This window comes from Heptranchias perlo, chromosome 28 (assembly GCF_035084215.1).
Source record: "Heptranchias perlo isolate sHepPer1 chromosome 28, sHepPer1.hap1, whole genome shotgun sequence".
In the NCBI taxonomy this organism is placed as follows: Eukaryota; Metazoa; Chordata; class Chondrichthyes; order Hexanchiformes; family Hexanchidae; genus Heptranchias; species Heptranchias perlo.
Window position 1 is genome coordinate 39,731,097 of NC_090352.1, and position 25,528 is coordinate 39,756,624.

General features: G+C 50.7%; 1 protein-coding gene across 3 annotated transcripts; it reads right to left on the reverse strand.

Moving 5' to 3' along the window:
• Positions 1-1,385: 1,385 nt before the first annotated feature.
• On the reverse strand, positions 1,386-25,083 carry LOC137345107 (pigment epithelium-derived factor-like). Of its 3 annotated transcripts, none has more exons than XM_068008571.1 (8): positions 24,747-25,083; positions 14,514-14,589; positions 12,004-12,220; positions 9,504-9,656; positions 8,016-8,219; positions 6,710-6,852; positions 5,660-5,870; positions 1,386-3,743 (listed from the first exon to the last, which is right to left on the reverse strand). In XM_068008571.1, exons 2-8 carry the CDS (start codon positions 14,586-14,588, stop codon positions 3,469-3,471), a joined length of 1,278 nt encoding a protein of 425 aa, XP_067864672.1. In that variant the 5' UTR covers position 14,589; positions 24,747-25,083; the 3' UTR covers positions 1,386-3,468. The 3 variants fall into 3 exon arrangements, with proteins under 3 accessions (XP_067864672.1, XP_067864674.1, XP_067864673.1); XM_068008573.1 differs by lacking the exon at positions 24,747-25,083 and adding an exon at positions 24,609-24,684; XM_068008572.1 differs by lacking the exon at positions 24,747-25,083 and adding an exon at positions 15,125-15,284.
• Positions 25,084-25,528: the final 445 nt, after the last annotated feature.

Genomic DNA, 25,528 nt, shown 5'->3' on the forward strand with positions numbered 1-25,528 from the left:
GAGTTTTGCCGTGGAGGGGGAGGGAGTTTTGCCGTGGAGGGGGAGGGAGTGTTGCCGTGGAGGGGGAGGGAGTTTTGCCGTGGAGGGGGAGGGAGTTTTGCCGTGGAGGGGGGAGGGAGTTTTGCCGTGGAGGGGGAGGGAGTTTTGCCGTGGAGGGGGAGGGAGTTTTGCCGTGGAGGGGGAGGGAGTTTTGCCGTGGAGGGGGAGGGAGTTTTGCCGTGGAGGGGGGAGGGAATTTTGCCGTGAAAGGGGAGGGAGTTTTGCCGTGGAGGGGGAGGGAGTTTTGCCGTGGAGGGGGAGGGAGTTTTGCCGTGTGAGACTCAGATCGGGCCCATTGGGGAGGGAAGTGAACTCTACACATTTACACTGAGCACGCTCAACAAAAACAAAGACTTGCGTTTCTATAGCGCCTTTCACGACCTCAAGGACGTCCCAAAGTGCTTCGCAGCCAATGAAGGACATTTGAAGTGGAGTCACTGTTGTAATGTAAGAAACGCAGGAGCCAATTTGTGCACAGCAAGATCCCACAAACAGCAATGCGTTAAATGACCAGATAATCTTTTTTTAGTGATGTTGATTGAGTTATAAATATTGGCCCCAGGACACCGGGGAGAACTCCCCTGCTCTTCTTCGATTAGTGCTGTGGGATCTTTTATGTCCACCTGAGAGGGCAGATGGGGCCTCGGTTTAACGTCTCATCAGAAAGACGGCACCTCCGACAGTGCAGCACTCCCTCAGTACTGCACTGGAAGCGTCAATACTGATTCAGGATCACCAGATACACACTCCATGTTCTGTTCCCCCAGTGTCTGGTTGTAAACATAAGTTTATTTGTAATTCACAACAATGTGGCCCTTAGTGCTGCACTGCCTGAATATTGACCCTCACATTCTAACCCCTCGCTGCTGATCACAATGAGACTTAAAGACATAATCCCGTCTGACCTGTACCTGCCCTGGGAGTGTTTGATGGGACATTGTAGAGGGAGCTTTACTCTGTATCTAACCCGTGCTGTACCTGCCCTGGGAGTGTTTGATGGGACGGTGTGGAGGGAGCTTTACTCTGTATCTAACCCATGCTGTACCTGCCCTGGGAGTGTTTGATGGGACAGTGTAGATGGAGCTTTACTCTGTATCTAACCCTGTACCTGACCCTGGGAGTGTTTGATGGGACAGTGTAGAGGGAGCTTTACTCTGTATCTAACCCTGTACCTGCCCTGGGAGTGTTTGATGTGTTTATACTCTACCAAAAACATCATTCACTTTGATGAGTGCTTCCTGTAAATGGTGTGGGGTCCTGATGCCCCCAGGTCCTGAGCGGTGAGGTACACGACACCCTGTTGATATTATTCACACCCACAGCAGAAGTAAGTACACACACAGGCACAGGTTTAACTGAGATTTATTTCCCATGATGTATTTCAGTTGGTCTCTTTTATGATTGTAGCTGCGTTGATTCATTCACATGTGAAATGAACTCTCTTCAAAGTTGTGTCTTGATGTTTGTGTGTCAGCAGAATAAACATGGTTAGTACAGGACGTGGGGCAGGTACCCGCTGAGTGAGCTGGGCCAATCTCGGCCCGGGTTAGTACAGGACGTGGAGCAGGTACCCGCTGAGTGTGAGCTGGGCCAATCTCGGCCCGGGTTAGCACAGGACGTGGGGCAGGTACCCACTGAGTGTGAGCTGGGCCAATCTCAGCCCAGGTTAGTACAGGACGTGGGGCAGGTACCCACTGAGTGTGAGCTGGGCCAATCTCAGCCCAGGTTAGTACAGGACGTGGGGCAGGTACCCGCTGAGTGTGAGCTGGGCCAATCTCGGCCCGGGTTAGCACAGGACGTGGGGCAGGTACCCACTGAGTGTGAGCTGGGCCAATCTCAGCCCAGGTTAGTACAGGACGTGGGGCAGGTACCCGCTGAGTGTGAGCTGGGCCAATCTCGGCCCGGGTTAGTACAGGACGTGGAGCAGGTACCCGCTGAGTGTGAGCTGGGCCAATCTCGGCCCGGGTTAGTACAGGACGTGGGGCAGGTACCCGCTGAGTGTGAGCTGGGCCAATCTCGGCCCGGGTTAGTACAGGACGTGGAGCAGGTACCCGCTGAGTGTGAGCTGGGCCAATCTCGGCCCGGGTTAGTACAGGACGTGGGGCAGGTACCCGCTGAGTGTGAGCTGGGCCAATCTCGGCCCAGGTTAATGTGCGGAGGATGAATGGGATGCTGGAAAATGCAAATAGAATGAGTCCCGGATCCATTCAGTTGTCAAGCCATGAAAAGTCTTTGGGAAGGAGTAAAATATCTCGCCCCTCGGGGACCCGGGCCGACAGTAAACACTGACTGCCTCCGTTCAGCCTATCAGCTCACACTATGTCCCCAGTAGACAGGACAGGGCAGGTCTGGTGCGGGGAGGCAGGGCTGAGTTTTAACTCTTCCTATCGAAAGAGAGGCATGGACACAAACAGGAGGTGCGAGAGGAGGGGCAGATTGAGGATAGTGAGTTCCATGGTTTTGAAGTCCTGGGAAAGCATGAGTTTGAGTAGGAGACAGAATCTTGGTGTCAAAAGTGAGGGTGGAGGAGACAGAGAGGGAGACAGAAAGAGAGAGAAAGGGAAAGAGAGAGAAAGGGAAAGAGAAAGGGAAAGAGAGAAAGGGAAAGAGAGAAGGTTACTGGAGCTTCAGAGGAACGAGAGAGGAATGTTCAGAGGGGCACTGACCAATAGGAGTGTTAACAGAATAGAGACAAGAGGTTGTGATGGAGAGAGAGTGAGAGGCCGGAGGTGAGAGGCCAGAGGTGAGAGGTGCCAGAAGAGACCCCCTCCCACCCCTGATATGGGAACTATATTGAACTCTGGACAGAGTTGGGTTTTTGCAGAGGGGGAAGGCAGTGTTCGGTATCATGGGGCACTGTTTAGTAATGACTGTGAGGAATGGGTCATATTGATAGTGGGGAGATGTTAAGCCGGTGTTATTCTGGGGGGGGGGGGGGGGTAGGAGTTATTCTGGGGGGGGAGGAGTTATTCTGGGGGGGGAGGAGTTATTCTGGGGGGGGAGGAGTTACTCTGGGGGGGGAGGAGTTACTCTGGGGGGAGGAGTTACTCTGAGGGGAGGAGTTTCTCTGAGGATGGTGTTACTCGGGGGGGAGGTGTTACTCGGGGGGGAGGAGTTACTCGGAGGGGAGGTGTTACTCGGGGGGAGGAGTTACTCGGAGGGGAAGAGTTACTCTGGGGAGGGAGGAGTTACTCTGAGGGGAGGAGTTTCTCTGAGGATGGTGTTACTCGGGGGGAGGCGTTACTCGGGGGGAGTTTGGTGCTTCCGTCTAGAAGTCTAAAGCTTAGAGTGAGGGAAGTGAACCGCACGGTTGGATTGGGTGAGTGGGTGAGGAGGAAGTGAGCCTTCAAAGGGTGCGGTGGATTGGGTGGGTGACGACCCTCTTTCCTACACGGCGGAGATTCCCAGACTCTGTTCCACTGCCGCTGTCTATTGTTGAGATTGATCTTTCACCAGTCCCCGGGGATCCAAGACCCTTGCGATCTGGAGCAAGGAGCCGGACGCATTGTCGTACAGGACCAGGATGAAGGGTCTGTTGACGTGGAAGTCCATGGTGAGCTGCCTGTCACTGGGGTCTGACACAGGCGCCTTTGTAACCCCTTGCTCAACCAGCTCCAAGAAAGCACGGTGTTTAATGCTGGAGACCATCACTGGTACGTTGGTGATTTTGTTCATTCGAGACGGGGTGTACATCGGTCTCAGATCTGGGTCAAAACAAACAGCATTCCTTCGTTTCTGTGCCTCTTTTTTTGCGATGAAATTCACGCGAGTGATTAAAATTTATTTTACAAACCCCCTCCCCCCCCCCACCCACCAGTAATATCAAGCACACACTGGTCACCTGATTAAAACCAGCTCCAGCTTCTAATAGAGAAACCCAGGTGTAGGAAGTCCCGAAGCATCGAGTTGCTGGACAGCAGCGAGATTGGAGAGAGTCAGAGGGACTGAATGCTACAACGGAGGGACACGGATGGATTAAGATGGGCCGAATATCCCAACTCAGTCCGTGACTGTCTTGTGAGAAGCTGCGGGAAATCAGGAAGTAGTGATTTGCAGATGTTAAGCTTGGGTTTTGAAAGCGTGTAGATTATCATACAACACAGGAGGAGGCCATTCGGCCCATCGTGCCTCTGCCGGCTCTTTCAAAGAGCTATCCAATTAGTTCCACCCATAGCCCTGCAAACATTTCCCCTTCAAGTATTTATTGAATTCCCTTTTGAAAGTTATTATTGAATCTGCTTCCACCGCCCTTTCAGGCAGCGCATTCCAGATCATAACACCTCACTGCGTAAAAAAAATTCTCCTCATCTCCCCTCTGTGTCCTCTGGTTACCGACCCTTCTGCTACTGGAAACGGTTTCTCCTTATTCACTTTATCAAAACAGTTCGTGATTTTGAACACCTCTATCAAATCTCCCCTTAACCTTCTTTGCTCTAAGGAGAACAATCCCAGCTTCTCCAGTCTCTCCACACAACTGAAGTCCCTCATCCCTGGAACCATTCTAGTAAATCTCTTCTGCACCCTCTCCAAGGCCTTGACATCCTTCCTAAAGTGCGGTGCCCAGAATTGAACACAATACTCCAGCTGGGGCCTAACCAGTGATTTATAAAGGTTTAGCGTAACTTCCTTGCTTTTGTACTCTATGCCTCTGTTTATAAAAGGGAGAGAGACTGAGATGATGGAGGGAATGAAAGGAGACATTGCAATGAGTCTTGGTTTCACCACAGTGAGGACGGAGGGAGGTACAAGGGGTGGTAGAAATGTGGAATATATTCTCAGCAGGAGTGGGGGAGCAGAAGATCACGGCAGGTTTTAAAAAAGGACTGGGTTGGACTTCTGTTATTACGGTGAGGAACCTGATGGACAATTTGGAAAGGCTGGACAGGCAGAACATGGCCTCCTGCCTAAAACATGAGCAGATTGTAAGAAAGAAAAGAAAGACTTGCATTTATATAGCGCCTTTCACAACCTCAGGACGTCCCAAAGTGCTTTACAGCCAATGAAATACTTTTGAAGTGTAGTCACTGTTGTAATGTAGGAAACGCAGCAGCCAATTTGCGCACAGCAAGATCCCACAAACAGCAATGAGATACATGACCAGATAATCTGTTTTTTAGTGATGTTGGTTGAGGGATAAATATCGGCCAGGACACTGGGGAGAACTCCCCTGCTCTTCTTCGAAATAGTGGTCGTGGGATCTTTGCACACAGATTCACCAAGAGCAGCTAGTGTAAAAGCAAAGTGATATTGAAATTGTACAAGATATTGTTTAGGCCTGAGCTGGAATGTTGTTTGCTGATCTAGACCCTCCACTGTGGGTGGGATATTAGACCTGTTCTTCCAATAGGGCCATAGAATCTTTTACATCCTAAGAGGACAGACGGGGCCTCGGTTTAATGTCTCCTCCGAAAGACGGCACCTCCCTCAGTACTGCACTGGGAGTGTCGGCCTGGATTATGGGCTCAAGTCTCTGGAGTGGGGCCTGAACCCACGACCTTCTGACTCAGAGGTGAGAGTGCGACCCACTGAGCCCGGCTGACACCGTGAATTGCAATGCGAAGGGGAGAACAGCCCTCTTTAATTATCGTGTTCATTCTGTTGCCAATGGAAATGGACTTACTCATTTCCCCAAGCAGTTCCTTCAGTTCCTGATCCGTGTCGAGCTTGAGTCTGGGTAAAGAGACACTCGCTTGTACATCCTGTAGCTCTCTAACCAGGTCATGGATAAACACAGGGTTCAGATTCTCCTCAATCATGGTCATGTTCTTCCTGATGTCAGTGGGCAGAAAGATGAGCAGGCTGATGTCACCCAGATATCGAAACAGGCCAATCTGAAGGACAAAGAGCAAATTCTTTGTACAGCATAAACATCAGAGAGACCTGGAAAACTCCACAAAATTTCTTGTGTCACCTCCGCCAAAATACACAATCACACAGAATAGAGAGAGAGCAAACTCCAGAACCCTGCTTGGTGGGCCGAGTACAATTGGCCTTAATGCCCTGCGTTAGGGAGGGAAAATCAGCCGGGGTTCCTGCTCCTGATTGGTGTCCAGTGACCCCTGCTGGAAAGGTCACCTCTACAGCTATTGGATGAGGACAAGGTTCAGCGGTGATGGCCCTGTGGTTGAATAGCATGCAGACCTCTCACTGCCTCGGCTCATATATGGCGAATGGCCAGTTTGGTGAGGGAGCTCAGCTCACGGGAAGCATCTTCAAGAGGCGATGGAGAGAAAAATGTTTCTTTCCAAAATGTTTCATGATTTCCGACTTATTTACAAATCTTTACCGTAAGTCCCAGGTCAGTCCGGTAGATTCCCGGCGCACCACATTTTAACAGGTTTCTTCCCCCTGTACTGCACCTCCTCTCACAGTCCCTACCCGAGGGGCCAGCAATCCCAGTAAACTCTCGATCCAATCTCTGGAACTTGTACAAAGGTGACTGGGGGAGGGGCTAGCCAGTGTGGCTCCAAAAGGTTAAAGTTCACAGAAAAATGTGAGCCAGGAGGAGGAAGGACGAGGGGGGAAAGTAACTCCAGGAAAGAACAGTGAAGGAGGAAAGAAATGGGAGCGAGCTGTGGGGAAGAGACAGGACCAGCACTGGCATGGACACAGTGGCCTGCTGGCTTCGTTCTGTGACCCTGAGGTTATCAACGGGTAAAGATCGCATTACCTTGCAGTTCAAGTCAGAGTCAAAGCCATAACGGAGAGGATAGTGAGTTCCTGACATCATTGGGACATTCACAGCTCTGTCGTGATCCAAGCTGAAAGCTTTTCGTGTCGTCTCTGCTGAATTGAATTTGGTTAACAGTTGGCCTGAAAGAAAAGAAAGGATAATGTACCGGGAATGTTGGACCTGCAGAACTGGGCCTGGCAAACAGCTGGCACACATCTGGCACTCAGCTGGCACACAGCTGCAAATTGGGATCCACCTCCGCACAATGTTAGTTTGCCCCCACCACAAACTCCGTTCCCTGGCCCCCGACTCCATCCCTCTCCCCGGCCACCGACTCCATCCCTCTCCCCGGCCCCCGACTCCATCCCTCTCCCTGGCCACTGTCTGAGGCTGAACCAGACCGTTCACAACCTCCGCGTCCAATCTGACCCTGAGATGAGCTTCCGACCCCATAACCGCTCCATCACCGAGACTCCCTACTCCCACCGCAGGGTCTGTACCCCAGGGAGAGTCAGCACCTTCAGGAACTGTACCCCAGGGAGAGTCAGCACCTTCAGGGACTGTACCCCAGGGAGAGTCAGCACCTTCAGGGACTGTACCCCAGGGAGAGTCAGCACCTTCAGGGACTGTACCCCAGGGAGAGTCAGCACCTTCAGGAACTGTACCCCAGGGAGAGTCAGCACCTTCAGGGACTGTACCCCAGGGAGAGTCAGCACCTTCAGGGACTGTACCCCAGGGAGAGTCAGCACCTTCAGGGACTGTACCCCAGGGAGAGTCAGCACCTTCAGGGACTGTACCCCAGGGAGAGTCAGCACCTTTAGGGACTGTACCCCAGGGAGAGTCAGCACCTTCAGGGACTGTACCCCAGGGAGAGTCAGCACCTTCAGGGACTGTAGCCCAGGGAGAGTCAGCACCTTCAGGGACTGTAGCCCAGGGAGAGTCAGCACCTTCAGGGACTGTACCCCAGGGAGAGTCAGCACCTTCAGGGACTGTAGCCCAGGGAGAGTCAGCACCTTCAGGGGAGGAGAGGGTGGAACTGGCAACAGTTTGCGTGACTCTGTGTTGATTTGTCCAGAGGAGCCATCACAGAGAGTCCTTGTCCAAAAGTGTTGTCCTGTCCGAGCTGTGACCCTGGGATCTGTGCACTGAGCCAGCTGACCAGACCGGTTACTTCAACAAGCTCCCCCTCCCCCACACTGTCCAGTGCCCGCGTGCAGTGCCTGCGTCCAGCGCCCGCGTGCAGTGCCTGCGTCCAGCGCCCACGTGCAGTGCCTGCGTCCAGCGCCAGCGTGCCTGGATTTACCTTTATAATGAGCAGCGCTGAGCAGGAGGAGACTGAGGTCCTGTGGGATTGTGTGAATGGCCCGACCTATCAGGCCACTGGTGCGGGACCTGACCCACTGGTTGATGTTCCGCAGCTCCTGCTGTTTGTTCCCAAGCATTGCCTTGGGTCGCGCAAAGTAGAACTTCTCAACTTCATTCAAAAAATTCCCCTTCATTCTCAGCTCTGGACGAAAGAAATCAGAAGACGCAGCTCATTAGGACAAAGATTCAATTTACTTTTAATGAACAGAGTTAACTCCCTGTCAGATTTATCACAGAAAGATTCAGGGCGTCTTTACTGAGTCACTATGACCTGGTGGAGTCTCAGTGCTGCTCCTAGTGCCAGCACTCACTCTCACACATTCACAGACACTCACACACTCACACTCACACACTCACACACACACTCACACTCACTCACACACACACACTCACACACACTCACTCACTCACACACTCACTCACACACTCACACTCACACACACTCCACACACTCACACTCACTCACACACTCACACACACTCACACTCACTCACACACACTCACACACACTCACACTCACTCACACTCACACACACTCACTCACACACTCACACTCACTCACACACACTCACACTCACTCACACACTCACTCACACACTCACACTCACACACACTCACTCACACACTCACACACACTCACACACTCACACTCACTCACACACACTCACACTCACTCACACTCACTCACACACTCACTCACAAACACTCACACACTCACACTCACTCACACTCACTCACTCACTCACTCACACTCACTCACACACACACTCACTCACACTCACTCACACACACACTCACTCACACTCACACACTCACACTCACACACACTCACACACACTCACACTCACACACACTCACACTCACACACACTCACACTCACTCACACACACTCACACACACTCACTCACACACACACACTCACACACACTCACACTCACACTCACACACACTCACACTCACTCACACACACTCACACACACTCACACACACTCACTCACACACACACACTCACAGACACTCACACTCACACACTCACACACACACACTCACTCACAGACACACACACGCACACACTCACTCACAGACACACACACTCACTCACATACACTCACACTCACACACACACACATACACACACTGACTCACATACACACACACATTCACACACACACACCCACATACACTCACTCACACACACTTACATACACTCACACTCACACACATATACACACTCACTCACACTCACATATACACAAGCACACACACACACATATGTACAAACACACACAGTTACAAATGCACAATTATACACTCCCACACACACAGTGACACACACGGTTACATAAACACAGTTACACGGGTGTTGCACTGACAGCTCCTTGTGAGTCTCACTGTCATGAATGAAGAACAGTCGATGATTTCTTACTCTTTGCGTAAATTCGCGAAACCATTTTGAATTGTTTGGGGACGGTGGTAATCTCAGTGAGGAGGTCCTTGTAGACACTGTGAACATCCAGGTCCTTCACTAAATCATAGTTGAGGACTCGCTTCAGAATCTGCTCATTTGTGGAGACAGCACCTTAAAGAGGGAATAAAAACCATTCAGATAGTAATGGTGCCAAGTCAGAACTCAATCAGCCCTCGAAAAATGGGACACTGCTCCCCCGACAATCTGGGGATACATTCACTACCCAGAGGTCATAGGTTTAAGTCTCAGAATGTGCTGGGTCAGAACCTTCAGGGACTGTACCCCAGGGAGAGTCAGCACCTTCAGGGACTGTACCCCAGGGAGAGTCAGCACCTTCAGGGACTGTACCCCAGTGAGAGTCAGCACCTTCAGGAACTGTACCCCAGGGAGAGTCAGTACCTTCAGAGGTGGTGAGGGAGGAACTGGCAACAGTGTATGTGGGCATAGTTACGGGCCGTGTCTCTGTTGGTCAGAGTATAACAGTCCTGGACATGCATATTGAAGACGGGCAGTGATATGGCACCATTAAGAAATCATATTGAAGGTATCATCAAGCATCAAACATGATAGATCGCGAGATGATGCGAAGGTTAAGGAACCAGGGACATAAACACAAGTGAAGGAGGAATCGTTTACCATTTCAAGCTGGGGCCTTGTGGCCAGGAATTTACAGTGACGGCAGAATCTGCTGAACTGTCTGGTTGGGAGTTGGATGGATTCCTGGTTTGGGAGGGAGTGGGTCAATAGGACTGATTGTGACTCAGGAGAGACTACGGGCTGTATGGCCCATGATTCCTCATCGGCTCGAGATTCCATCTGTCGTGGTGCTGGGAGAGACGGGGCCCTCACATCGTCAGAGCCTCCGCTGCAGTGACCCAGCGACTGCTCATTGACGGAGGATGATGGGCCTGGGACTGGGTCTGCCCCTTGCTCAGACCACACATGGAAGAGGAGCGGAGGGGAGAGGGGGGAGGGCAAAAAAGGAGAACCTGACCAAATTGCAACAGCAGAGACTATGGCCCATGGGTTGGGCAACTTTCCATTTCCCATGTAGTCCCCTCTCTTACACCAAACCTTAGATGATGAAGAAGTCTCTGCTCTTATGGCTCGGGGCCTCTTTTCTGGCACCCAGACACACAAGACCATCTTGTCTGATCTCTGGGCTCTGCTGTGTCAGCTGATCCCTGGCAGGGTGCAGTGCCCCTGGAGTAAGGAGGGAGAAAGCAGACAGGATTCCCGTTCCTGGTCAACGATAGCTCCCATTGGAAGCATGAGGATGGACACCGAGTGAGAACAGGATCAGATATGGTGTAACCCCTCCAGCACATCCAACTCCACCACCCCCCCGCCCGCCCAAATCCACCACCCCCCCCCCCCGCCCAGCTCCCCATCTCCCTCTCCCTGCCCAGCTCCCCCTCTCCCTCTCCCCACCCAACTCCCCCTCTCCCTCTCCCCACCCAACTCCCCCTCTCCCTCTCCCCACCCAACTCCCCCTCTCCCTCTCCCCACCCAACTCCCCCTCTCCCTCTCCCCGCCCAACTCCCCCTCTCCCCACCCAACTCCCCCTCTCCCTCTCCCCGCCCAACTCCCCCTCTCCCTCTCCCCGCCCAACTCCCCCTCTCCCTCTCCCCACCCAACTCCCCCTCTCCCTCTCCCCACCCAACTCCCCCTCTCCCTCTCCCCACCCAACTCCCCCTCTCCCTCTCCCCGCCCAACTCCCCCTCTCCCTCTCCCCGCCCAACTCCCCCTCTCCCTCCCCCCGCCCAGCTCCCCCTCTCCCTCTCCCCCGCCCAACTCCCCCTCTCCCTCCCCCCGCCCAACTCCCCCTCTCCCTCCCCCCGCCCAACTCCCCCTCTCCCTCTCCCCGCCCAGCTCCCCCTCTCCCCCCCCTGCCCAACTCCCCCTCTCCCTCTCCCCGCCCAACTCCCCCTCTCCCTCCCCCCGCCCAGCTCCCCCTCTCCCCCCCCCCGCCCAACTCCCCCTCTCCCTCTCCCCGCCCAGCTCCCCCTCTCCCCCCCCCGCCCAACTCCCCCTCTCCCTCTCCCCGCCCAGCTCCCCCTCTCCCCCCCCCGCCCAACTCCCCCTCTCCCTCCCCCCGCCCAGCTCCCCCTCTCCCTCCCCCCGCCCAACTCCCCCTCTCCCTCTCCCCACCCAACTCCCCCTCTCCCTCTCCCCGCCCAGCTCCCCCTCTCCCCCCCCTGCCCAACTCCCCCTCTCCCCCCCCCGCCCAGCTCCCCCTCTCCCTCTCCCCGCCCCCTCCCTGTGTGGCTGAATCTCCTGCTGACACTCGACTGTTGGGCTCACACATGAAGGATGGCCAATGGGAGCAGTTGGCGCCTGTGGAAGCCGTACACCAGTGAGAGTCGGTGTCTTCAGGAGAATAGGGGGGAGATTGGCAGAACAAAATGTTCATTGGTGACACTCCCATTGAGAGAGAATGGAACAGGATCTTTCTCACCGAGCGAGAGTGCAGACAGGGCGGTGGCCACACTCAGGGGAGACATGAAGACATTGGCACTGGGGTTCCTGTTGGCCTCCAGCCGGTACAGATCGTAGCCAAACTCGGAGACAGAGTATGCAAGTCTCTGCACCGGAGACGTGAGGAACTCCTCCTCTTCCTCATCTGGTGGGAGATCTGTCAATCCCAGGACCGTGCTCTCGTCCTCGAAAGGGCTCTGGAAACGTTTAATACAATCATTGTGACCGAAAGATGCAAACAATACAGTGCTGAGACCACAGCAAATATTATATATACCCAGGAGTGAGTTACAGGCTGGAATCTAATCGAGGGGTTCGGGGGGTTTATTAGAATGGGGAGTGCTTAAAGTTCTCAATCTGCTCACTCAATCAGTGCCTGTTCACCCTGATTGGAAGGTCTCTCTCTATCTGTCTATCTGTCTCTCTCTCTCTCACTCTGTCTCTCTCTCTCTGTCTGTCTCTCTCTCTCCCTCTGTCCCCCTCTCTCTCTCTCTCTCCCTCTGTGTGTGTCTCTCTTTCTCTGTCTGTCTCTCTCTGTCTCTCTCTCTGTCTTTCTCTCTCTCTGTCCCCTTCTCTCTGTCTATCTCTCTCTGTCTCTCTGACCCCCTCGCTCTGTCTCTCTCTGTGTCTCTCTCTCTCTCTGTCTCTCTCTCTGTCTCCCTCTCTCTCTCTGTCCCCTTCTCTCTGTCTCTCTCTCTCTCTGTCTGTGTCTCTCTCTGTCTCTCTCTCTCTCTGTCTCCCTCTCTCTGTCTCTCTCTGTCTCCCTCTCTCTGTCTCTCTCTGTCTGTCTCCCTGTCCCCCTCTCTCTGTGTCTCTCTCTCTCCCTCTCTCTCTGTCTCTCTCCCTCTCTGTCTCTCCCTCTGTCTCCCTCTCTGTCCCCCTCTCTCTCTCTCTGTCTCTCCCTCTCTGTCTCTCTCTCTCTGTCTCTCCCTCCCTCTCTCTGTCTGTCTGTCTGTCTGTCTCTCTGATCTCCATGTCTTGGCCTGTTACATTCCTGGTGGTTTTCAGTCTGACTCTCTGTGATTAAACAGAAGTGAAATATTCCCTGTCGTACTGGACTGTCTGCTGAACACAGAGTTATGCTGTGTCTCTGGGCTGTTATATCCTGCGGACATATACAATTATTGCAGCTGTTCCAGGGATTCTTCCATGTGGGTCTGATTACATCGAATTACATAGAATTTACAGCATAGAAACACGTGTCTAATTATTGCACACATCTTGGTATCGTTAGCTTTAATAGTTATTTTCATGGCACAGTAACTCAACAGAATGAGAAGTGATTGTCAAAATGCCTTGTATTTTATATATTTTTTTATGTAGAATTACATAGAATTTACAACACAGAAACAGGCCATTCGGCCCAAATGGTTTATGCTCCACACGAGCCTCCTCCCTCCCTACTTCATCTCACCCTATCAGCATATCCTTCTATTCCTTTCTCCCTCATGTGTTTATCCAGCTTCCCCTTAAATGTATCTACACCATTCACCTCAACTACTCCTTGTGGGAGTGAGTTCCACATTCTCACCACTCTCTGAGTAAAGAAGTTTCTCCTGAATTCCCTATTGGATTTATTAGTGACTATCTTATATTTTTGACCTCTAGTTTTGACCTCCCCCCACGAGTGGAATCATTTCTCTACATCTACCCTATCAAAACCTTTCATAATTTTAAAGACCTCTATCAGGTTGCCCCTCAGTCTTCTCTTTTCTCGAAAGAAAAGCCTGATTAATGTCTAAATTATTCCCACCTTCCTTTCCCCGTTATTGGTCGTAAGTAATGATCAGAATCTGATTGGTGTGCAGTATGGAGTGGGACTGTTCAGTGGCCCCCATAATCAGACAGTCCAGAGCAGGGCTTCCAGACAGCAGAGGGATTCCTGAGTGCAGACAAAGATTCTGATCTGTCACCACAGTCTCTCTGGGTAGCTTCTAACATCTCCCTTTGGTCATAAACTGAACCCAGCCTGATCCACGGTACAGAACACCACTGTTACTGAGACAGTTGGATCAATAAATACACTGCTCATCACCACTCACACTTCATATATATTGAATAACAGTAAAATTCTGTTCTGTACAAAGGAATACAAGACAGGTTCCTGCAACCTGTCCTCGTAATTTAACCCTTTTAGCCCCGGTATCATTCTGGTGAATCTGCCCTGCACCCCCTCCAAGGCCAATATATCCTTCCTGAGGTGCGGTGCCCGGAACTGAACGCAGTCTCCAGATGACACCTCACTGTGACAGTACAGCCGAGATTGGGAGAGGGCCGATGGTGTGAGCACACTTGTGCCCCAGTGTGCTGCAGCACTGTGCGGCTCACTGGGATTCTCACTGAGAGGTAATCAGGACCCCTTTAAATTAGAAATAGACCCGATGAGATGGAACGTGAATCCTGACCCAGTGTTTCCCAGGGAGCTGATGGTCTGGAGACCGGGGCGGGGGGAAGGGGGACACTATACATTAAAAATAAATGACAACTTACCAGCGTTGAATGTCCATTTTGTGTAGAGGAGAGACCGACACCTCCCAGGAACACCAGTGCGAATAGAATCTTCATCCTGTACTCAGGGCCGAGGGAGAGTAATGGAAACATGGTGGTCAGTTCCAGCAGAGTCTGGGCCGAAGGCGTGGACAATGGCACAGAGCTCCAACCACTCAGAGGACAATCATCGTTATTCATACTTTGCTCTCTGGCTGCCCAGTGTCAGTGGGCATCACTCTGCCCCCTGAGTCAGAAGGTCGTGGGTTCGAGCCCCACTCCAGACACTTGAGCCCATAAATCAGGCCGACACTGCGGGTGCAGTACTGAGGGAGTGCTGCACTGTCGGAGGTGCCGTCTTTCAAAAGAAACCAAGGCCACGTCTGCCCTCTCAGGTGGATGTAAAAGATCCCGTGCCACTGTTCAAAGAAGAGCAGGGGAGTTCTCCCCAGTGTCCTGGTCAGTATTTATTCGCAGGGTCTCCTGGTCCACACGGGCCAGTGACTCTCTCCCAGTGACCACCCCCCTACCCCCCCCCCACCTCCCCCACCCCCCCCCGACACCCCCACCCCCCCCCCCCCCTCTCCCACCCCCCACTCCCCCCCACCCCTTACCAGCTGCAGGAGCCTTGAGAAAAGTGCCCCCTATTGGACCACCGTGGCCCTCAGTGAAATTAACCGCAGTTATTGGAGCCGAATCTTAGGGCAGTCGGTGTCACAGGGTCTGGGGCCCACAAACTCCCCAAACCTCCGACCTTTCACAGACTATGGAGGTCACAGCTTCAAACCCAGGCTCCAGAGATTCAGCACAGGGTTTTCAGAGAACTCGAGACCTTACACAAGCTTCACAACCTAAGGTCATATTTACTGAAATGGAGATAAACCAGAAAGCTCCTTGTTTACCAATTGCTGCTCAGTGACCCTGGCAGCAGAGATAAGGGAAGCCAGAAAATTAGATGTCTAAACTAGAACTGAGAGAATATCCTTATCAGAAAAGGCTGAACAGGCTGGGGCTCTTCTCTAGAAAAGAGAAGACTGAGGGGTGACCTGATAGAGGTCTTTCAGATTATGAAAGGGTTTGATCGGGTAGATGTAGAGAAAATGTTTCCACTTGTGGGGGAGACCAGAACTAGAGGTCATAAATATAAGATAGTCACTAATAAATCCAATAGGGAATTCAGGAGAAACTTCTTTACCCAGAGAGTGGTGAGAATGTGGAACTCACTCCCACAAGGAGTAGTTGAGGTGAATAGTGTAGATACATTTAAGGGGAAGCTGGATAAACACATGAGGGAGAAAGGAATAGAAGGATATGCTGATAGGGTGAGATGGAGTAGGGAGGGAGGAGGCTCGTGTGGAGCATAAACACCAGCACAGACCAGTGGGGCCGAATGGCCTGTTTCTGTGCTGTAGTTTCGATGTAACTCAATGTAGTTAAAGGTGCCTCAGTGTCCTGGGGAGCAGAGTGAGGGGGTAAGGAGGGGTGATTATGCTGCACTGTTGCCAATAGCTGCACTCAGTATAACTCTTATCTTCATTGCATTCAGCTGATAATTAGCTCCACCCTTCAAGGCACTGACTCCTCATTAACTTCCCGTTCAACAACAACAACTACTTGCATTTATATAGCGCCTTTAACGTAGTAAAACGTCCCAAGGCGCTTCACAGGAGCGATTATCAAACAAAATTTGACACCGAGCCACATAAGGAGATATTAGGACAGGTGACCAAAAGCTTGGTCAAAGAGGTAGGTTTTAAGGAGCATCTTAAAGGAGGAGAGAGAGGTAGAGAGGTTTAGGGAGGGAATTCCAAAGCTTAGGGCCGAGGCAGCTGAAGGCACGTATTGTTTTAGAAACATAGGAACAGGAAGAGGCCATTCAGCCCCTTGAGCCTGTTCCGCCATTCAATTAGATCATGGCTGATCTGTATCTTAACTCCATCTCCATCTACCCTTGCCTAACAAAAATCTATCAATCTCAATTTTGAAATTTTCAATTGACCCCCAGCCTCAACAGCTTTCTGGGGGAGAGAATTCCAGATTTCCACTCCCCTTTGTGTGAAGAAGTGCTTCCTGACATCACCCCTGAACGGCCTGGCTCTAATTTTAAGGTTCTGCCCCCTTGCTCTACATAAGAACATAACAAATAGGAGCAGGAGTGGGCCATACGGCCCCTCGAGCCTGCTCCGCCATTCAATCAGATCATGGCTGATCTTTGATCTCAACTCCACTTTCCCGCCCGATCCCCATATCCCTTGATTCCCCTGGAGTCCAAATATCCATTGATCTCAGCCTTGAATATATTCGATGACTGAGCATCTACAGCCCTCTGGGGTAGAGAATTCCAAAGATTCACAACCCTCTGAGTGAAGAAATTTTTCCTTATCTCAGTCCTAAATGTCCGACCCCTTATCCTGAGACTATGTCCCCTGGTTCTGGACTCTCCAGCCAGGGGAAACAACCTCTCAGCATTTATCCTGTCGAGCCCTCTAAGAATTTCATATGTTTCAATGAGATCACCTCTCATTTTTCTAAACTCCAGAGTATTGGCCCATTCTACTCAATCTCTCCTCATAGGACAACCCTCTCATCCCAGGGCTCCCCCATCAGAGGAAATAGTTTCTCTCTATCTACCCTCTCAAGTCCCTTTAATCATTTTAAACACCTTGATTAGATCACCCCTTAATCTTGTAAACTCGAGGGAATACAAGCCCAGACTATGGAACCTGTCCTCGTAATTTAACCCTTTTAGCCCCAGTATCATTCTGGTGAATCTGCACTGCACCCCCTCCAAGGCCAATATATCCTTCCTGAGGAGTGATGCCCAGAACTGAACCCAGTCTCCAGATGAGTTTATTCTCAGAGGCCCTGGCTTGTATCATTGTGAGGTTCTTTTCCTCTGATATTATGGGCTGGCTGACAGTTCAAGGTGCTGGAGTGTGAGTCAGAGGCTGGGTAACTGGGTTAATGATCAAACGGCAGCTTTACGGCAAACGCAATGTTTCACTCTGGAAATCTTTAGTAAAAGGCATAAGAAAACTAAGGAAATTAAATCCCAGTTGTGAAAATTACATTTAACTCTCGGACAACTGACGATTTCTGATGTTTGTGTGTTTTTGAGAAACTGAGTGTTGATTCACCTTCTTTAAAAAAAAGGTATTTCAGCAATGCTGGGGATTATCATGAACACAGGAGGGAAACTGCTCTCACGACCTGTTAGATTCACGGAGCGGCTTGGGTTAACTTCAGAAACTACACCAATCAGAGTCATGTCAGCTTGGCTCAGTTAGTGACACTCTTCACTGCTGGGTTCGAGTTGGGGGCAGTTACAGAGACTTGGCCTCGGCCTCCCTCCCTCGCCTCAGTCCCCGGTCTCCTGGTCTCTAACCCCCACGGCCCCCGGCCCCCCACGGCCCCCCACAGCCCCCGGCCTCGGCCTCCATTCACCATTCTCCTGATTGGATGTTAGATGCTTCCTCCATCCTATTGGATGATCCACTCCTTTCACTGCAACCATTACTGGCCAACTATTTGATTGACATCTCAGATCCACTCTTGATTGGTTGTTTGTAACGTCAGACGGCTGTGATTTGTTGACACTCATTGTCTAATCTCACACACAGACTATGACCATTTAGAGGAGGTACCAGAGGGGGCCGCTACCCACGGAAACAGTAACCAGGCAACAACTCAGCTCCGTCAGGGAAGGAGGAGATGGGAGACAATCCTGAGATTGTCCCAGGTTATCCCAACTATCACTGGGATTCTGTAGCAGCCCAATTGCTGCGTGTGGTGAGACCAGAGCAGGTACAAGTCAATTGGAGCTGCTCTCCTGAGTACCCCTCTATTCCCACCCTCCCCCCGTGTCCCTCTATTCCCACCCTCCCCCCGTGTCCCTCTATTCCTACCCTCCCCCCATGTCCCTCTATTCCCACCCTCCCCCCGTGTCCCTCTATTCCCACCCTCCCCCCGTGTCCCTCTATTCCCACCCTCCCCCCGTGTCCCTCTATTCCCACCCTCCCTCCGTGCCCCTCTATTCCCACCCTCCCCCCGTGTCCCTCTATTCCCACCCTCCCCCCGTGTCCCTCTATTCCCACCCTCCCCCCGTGCCCCTCTATTCCCACCCTCCCCCCGTGTCCCTCTATTCCCACCCTCCCCCCGTGTCCCTCTATTCCCACCCTCCCCCCGTGTCCCTCTATTCCCACCCTCCCTCCGTGCCCCTCTATTCCCACCCTCCCCCCGTGTCCCTCTATTCCCACCCTCCCCCCGTGTCCCTCTATTCCCACCCTCCCTCCGTGCCCCTCTATTCCCACCCTCCCCCCGTGTCCCTCTATTCCCACCCTCCCCCCGTGTCCCTCTATTCCCACCCTCCCCCCGTGTCCCTCTATTCCCACCCTCCCCCCGTGTCCCTCTATTCCCACCCTCCCCCCGTGCCCCTCTATTCCCACCCTCACCCCGTGTCCCTCTATTCCCACCCTCCCCCCGTGTCCCTCTATTCCCTTCTCCCTTATGTATGCATCAAACTTCTCCTTAAATGCATCAGTGCTGTCTGCTTCAACCATTCCATGTGGCAGTGACTTCTGTTGTGGCAAATTACTGACAGGCCTGATAGTGGTTGGAAATTATTTGGAAAGACACAGAAACAACTTTAATCACAATGAGAAGTGCCTCAGCCAATTTCAGTTATACACACATCTGATCCAAGTTAGAATCCCAATCCCCTTTCAGTTAATTCCCATGATACAGAATCCCAATGGACCAATCCCTCTTCCATTCAGTTCTGACCTCTTTCCAATCTATTCCCCAGTTACCTCTTGTCCAATGCTCAGTACTATAGACTTGATCTCTCAACGACTAAACTTTGCCGGGGTTACAGGCCTGCGCCAGAATCTCACTGTGTTTCTTTACAATGAATGTTTTTGTTCCTTTTTTTGGTTCCAGATGAATAGAACAGATCTAGCAGCTCAAAACTGGGCATCCATGAGGCGCTGTGGGCCATCAGCAGCGGCAGAATTGTATTCCAGCACAATCTGTAACCTCATGGCCCGGCATATTCCTCACTCTACCATTACCAACAAGCCAGGGGATCAACCCTGGTTCAATGAGGAGTGTAGAAGAGCATGCCAGGAGCAGCACCAGGTGAACCTAAAAATGAGATGCCAACCTGGTGAAGCTACAACTCAGGACTACATGCATGCTAAACAGCGGAAGCAACATGCTATAGACAGAGCTAAGCGATTCCACAACCAACGGATCAGATCAAAGCTCTGCAGTCCTGCCACATCCAGTCGTGAATGGTGGTGGACAATTAAACAACTAACGGGAGGAGGAGGCTCTGTGAACATCCCCATCCTCAATGATGGCGGAGTCCAGCACGCGAGTGCAAAAGACAAGTCTGAAGCGTTTGCAACCATCTTCAGCCAGGAGTGCCGAGTGGATGATCCATCTCAGCCTCCTCCCGATAATTCCACCATCACAGAAGCCAGCCTTCAGCCAATTCGATTCACCCCACGTGATATCAAGAAATGACTGAGTGTACTGGATACAGCAAAGGCTATGGGCCCCAACAACATCCCAGCTGTAGTGCTGAAGACTTGTGCTCCAGAACTAGCTGCGCCTCTAGCCAAGCTGTTCCAGTACAGCTACAACACTGGCATCCACCCAACAATGTGGAAAATTGCCCAGGTATGTCCTGTCTACAAAAAGCAGGACAAATCCAATCCGGCCAATTACCGCCCCATCAGTCTACTCTCAATCATCAGCAAAGTGATGGAAGGTGTCGTCGACAGTGCTATCAAGCGGCACTTACTCACCAATAACCTGCTCACCGATGCTCAGTTTGGGTTCCGCCAGGACCACTCGGCTCCAGACCTCATTACAGCCTTAGTCCAAACATGGACAAAAGAGCTGAATTCCAGAGGTGAGGTGAGAGTGACTGCCCTTGACATCAAGGCAGCATTTGACCGAGTGTGGCACCAAGGAGCCCTAGTAAAATTGAAGTCAATGGGAATCGGGGGAAAACTCTCCAGTGGTTGGAGTCATACCTAGCACAAAGGAAGATGGTAGTGGTTGTTGGAGGCCAATCATCTCAGCCCCAGGGCATTGCTGCAGGAGTTCCTCAAGGCAGTGTCCTAGGCCCAACCATCTTCAGCTGCTTCATCAATGACCTTCCCTCCATCATAAGGTCAGAAATGGGGATGTTCGCTGATGATTGCACAGTGTTCAGTTCCATTCGCAACCCCTCAGATAATGAAACAGTCCGTGCCCGCATGCAGCAAGACCTGGACAACATCTAGGCTTGGGCTGATAAGTGGCAAGTAACATTCGCGCCAGACAAGTGCCAGGCAATGACCGTCTCCAACAAGAGAGAGTCTCACCACCTCCCCTTGACATTCAATGGCATTACCATCGCCGAATCCCCCACCATCAACATCCTGGGGGTCACCATTGACCAGAAACTTAACTGGATCAGCTACATAAATACTGTGGCTACGAGAGCAGGTCAGAGGCTGGGTATTCTGCAGCGAGTGACTCACTTCCTGACTCCCCAAAGCCTTTCCACCATCTACAAGGCACAAGTCAGGAGTGTGATGGAATACTCTGAACTTGCCTGGATGAGTGCAGCTCCAACAACACTCAAGGAGCTCGACACCATCCAGGACAAAGCAGCCCGCTTGATTGGCACCCCATCCACCACCCTAAACATTCACTCCCTTCACCACCGGCGCACCGTGGCTGCAGTGTGTACCATCCATGGGATGCACTGCAGCAACTCGCCAAGGCTTCTTCGACAGCACCTCCCAAACCCGCGACCTCTACCACCTGGAAGGACAAGAGCAGCAGGCACATGGGAACAACACCACCTGCACATTCCCCTCCAAGTCACACACCATCCCGACTTGGAAATATATCGCCGTTCCTTCATCGTCGCTGGGTCAAAATCCTGGAACTCCCTTCCTAACAACACTGTGGGAGAACCGTCACCACACGAACTGCAGCGGTTCAAGAAGGCGGCTCATCACCACCTTCTCGAGGGCAATTAGGGATGGGCAATAAATGCCGGCCTCGCCAGCGACGCCCACATCCCAGGAACAAATAAAAAAAGGTTGATGCTCTGATTGAATGATCCCCATGGCTTTTCTTCGTGGCTCTATTTCTCAGGAGTTTATAGTAATCTTGACCCTAAGGCAATGACCATTCTACCTTCTCTTGTACAGAGAACAACTTGCCACCGTAAGTTGTGAGTCCTTTCTAACTCAGTTGGCATTGAGCAGCATACAGAGAGACTTCGAACCAGAAGAACCTCCTCTGCAACAGGCCGACAATGACTGACAGAATGACCCCCGATCTCACCATCTTCAGAACTCGGAAGCTTTGTTCAAGACTGTTCAAATGGCACTGACTGTAACTGTTCCCTATTACAATTTGCACTGACTGTAACTGTTCCCAATTACAACCTGCACTGACAGTAGCTGTAACTGTTCCCAATTACAATCTGCACTGACTGTAACTGTTCCCAATTACATCCTGCACTGACAGTAGCTGTAACTGTTCCCAATTACAATCTGCACTGACTGTAACTGTTCCCAATTACATCCTGCACTGACAGTAGCTGTAACTGTTCCCAATTACAATCTGCAATGACTGTAACTGTTCCCAATTACAATCTGCACTGACTGTAACTGTTCCCAATTACAACCTGCACTGACAGTAGCTGTAACTGTTCCCAATTACAATCTGCAATGACTGTAACTGTTCCCAATTACAATCTGCAATGACAGTAACTGTTACTGTTCCAAATTACAACCTGTACTGATAGTAACTGTAACTGTTCCCAATTACAATCTGCACTGACAGTAACTGTTACTGTTCCAAATTACAACCTGCACTGATAGTAACTGTAACTGCTCCCAATTACAATCTGCACTGACTGTAACTGTTCCCAATTACAACCTGCACTGACAGAAGCTGTAACTGTTCCCAATTACAATCTGCAATGACTGTAACTGTTCCCAATTACAATCTGCACTGACTGTAACTGTTCCCAATTACAACCTGCACTGACAGTAGCTGTAACTGTTCCCAATTACAATCTGCAATGACTGTAACTGTTTGAATTACAATCTGCAATGACAGTAACTGTTACTGTTCCAAATTACAACCTGCACTGATAGTAACTGTAACTGTTCCCAATTACAATCTGCACTGACAGTAACTGTTACTGTTCCAAATTACAACCTGCACTGATAGTAACTGTAACTGCTCCCAATTACAATCTGCACTGACTGTAACTGTTCCCAATTACAACCTGCACTGACAGTAACTGTAACTGTTCCCAATTACAATCTGCAATGACTGTAACTGTTCCCAATTACAATCTGCAATGACTGTAACTGTTCCCAATTACAATCTGCACTGACTGTAACTGTTCCCAATTACAACCTGCACTGACAGTAGCTGTAACTGTTCCCAATTACAATCTGCAATGACTGTAACTGTTCCCAATTACAATCTGCACTGACTGTAACTGTTCCCAATTACAACCTGCACTGACAGTAGCTGTAACTGTTCCCAATTACAATCTGCAATGACTGTAACTGTTTGAATTACAATCTGCAATGACAGTAACTGTTACTGTTCCAAATTACAACCTGCACTGATAGTAACTGTAACTGTTCCCAATTACAATCTGCACTGACTGTAACTGTTCCCAATTACAACCTGCACTGACAGTAGCTGTAACTGTTCCCAATTACAATCTGCAATGACTGTAACTGTTTGAATTACAATCTGCAATGACAGTAACTGTTACTGTTCCAAATTACAACCTGCACTGATAGTAACTGTAACTGCTCCCAATTACAATCTGCACTGACTGTAACTGTTCCCAATTACAACCTGCACTGACAGTAACTGTAACTGTTCCCAATTACAATCTGCACTGACTGTAACTAACTGTTCCCAATTACAATCTGCACTGACTGTAACTGTAACTGTTTGAATTACAATCTGCACTGACTGTAACTGTAACTGTTCCCAATTACAATGCACTGTCTGTAACTAACTGTTCCCAATTACAACCTGCACTGTCTGTAACTAACTGTTCCCAATTACAATGCACTGTCTGTAACTAACTGTTCCCAATTATAATCTGCACTGACTGAAACTAACTGTTCCCAATTACAACCTGCACTGTCTGTAATAAACTGTTCCCAATTACAATCTGCACTGACTGAAACTAACTGTTCCCAATTACAACCAACAGTGACTGTAACTGTTCCCAGTTACAATCTTCACTGACTGTAACTGTTCCCAATTACAATGTGCAATTACAACCTGACTGTAACTGTTCCCAATTACAATCAACAGTGACTGTAACTGTTCCCAATTACAATCTGCACTGACTGTAACTAACTGTTCCCAATTACAATCTGCACTGACTGTAACTGTTCCCAATTACAATATGCAATTGTAACTATTCCCAGTTACAATCTGCACTGACTGTAACTGTTCCCAATTACAATCCACAATTGTAACTATTCCCAATTACAATCTGAACTGACTGTAACTAACTGTTCCCAGTTACAATCTGCACTGACTGTAACTAACTGTTCCTAATTACAATCTGCACTGACTGTAACTGTTCCCCATTACAATATGCAATTGTATCTATTCCCAGTTACAATCTGCACTGACTGTAACTGTTCCCAATTACAATCTGCAATGACTGTAACTGTTCCCAATTACAATCTGTACTGACTGTAACTAACTGTTCCCAATTACAATCTGCACTGATTGTAACTGTTCCCCATTACAATATGCAATTGTAACTATTCCCAATTACAATCTGCAATGACTGTAACTATTCCCAATTACAATCTGCACTGACTGTAACTAACTGTTCCCAATTACAATCTGCACTGACTTGTAACCACATTCTATTACAATCTGTTTCACAGATTCTCATCTTCACCTTGATTTGAAATGAGTTTCACATCGAATCCAAACTTTGCCGTTGGTCAGTTAGTTTATTTGATTCACAAGCTCCAAATCCTACTCAGGGATCGAGGACACTTTGTGAATCACCAGCCGATCACCCACCTAACGACCGACCGTCACTGTCCTCCACACTGGATCGTAGTCTGTGAAGAGCCCTGGAATGTTTCTCAGCTCCCAGCTGCAAGCTCTCGTTCTGCTCTGATGTTAGCACTTTAACAGTAAAACTGTTCAGCTCCTTACCTGGCTCAGCAGAGACCGACTTTTGCAAAGTGAGCAGTTTGCAGCCCCCAGCCCACAGGTTTTATTCCTCGACTTTCCTGAGTAAATATTTGTCCTGACGTGGGAATGCTCAGGGCGTATCTGAGCTGGAGATGAGAGTGTCTGGGGTTTGGTTTGTCTGCACAGAGCAACGTGGCTGAGAGCAGGAATCGGGCAGCTCCCCAGGGAAATGAGTTAAAAATAAAATCTCTTCCTGTCCACGCAGGCAGCGGGAAACTGTTCAACACAAGAAGGGGTGAAAACTCACAGCAAGCCGCTGGAGGCAGAGCCCATCCGGGCTGCTCTGTGCAGGGGCCACATTTAAATAAATGGCAAATATTAACCCTTCAGATTTTTGTATATATTTAAATTTGGGGCGTAGAAAACAGGCCCAAGATTTTGTGGGTCTTTGATCCCTGTGCGACTGCCGGGATCTGACCTCTGGCGACCTCTGGCACTCACCCTGCCAATGTCGGCCGGGTCAGGGAGAGGTGACATTGTTTAAATAAATGAGGCGCGAGGGTGTGTGTTATAAGGGGCTCCCAGCGGAGGGCAGAGGGCTTGGGGGGGGGGGGAGGGGGTGCTGGAGGGGAAGATACCAGGCCCCACAGCCACCCCTTCCCCCATCCCCTGCCCCCCACCTCCCACCCCAGCACCCCCCTCCCCACCCCTTCCACTCACCCTTCCCCCCAACCAACCCCCCTCCCCCACCACCCCCTCCTTTACCAACCCCCCTCGCCTCCCCTTCCCCACCTGTACTAAAA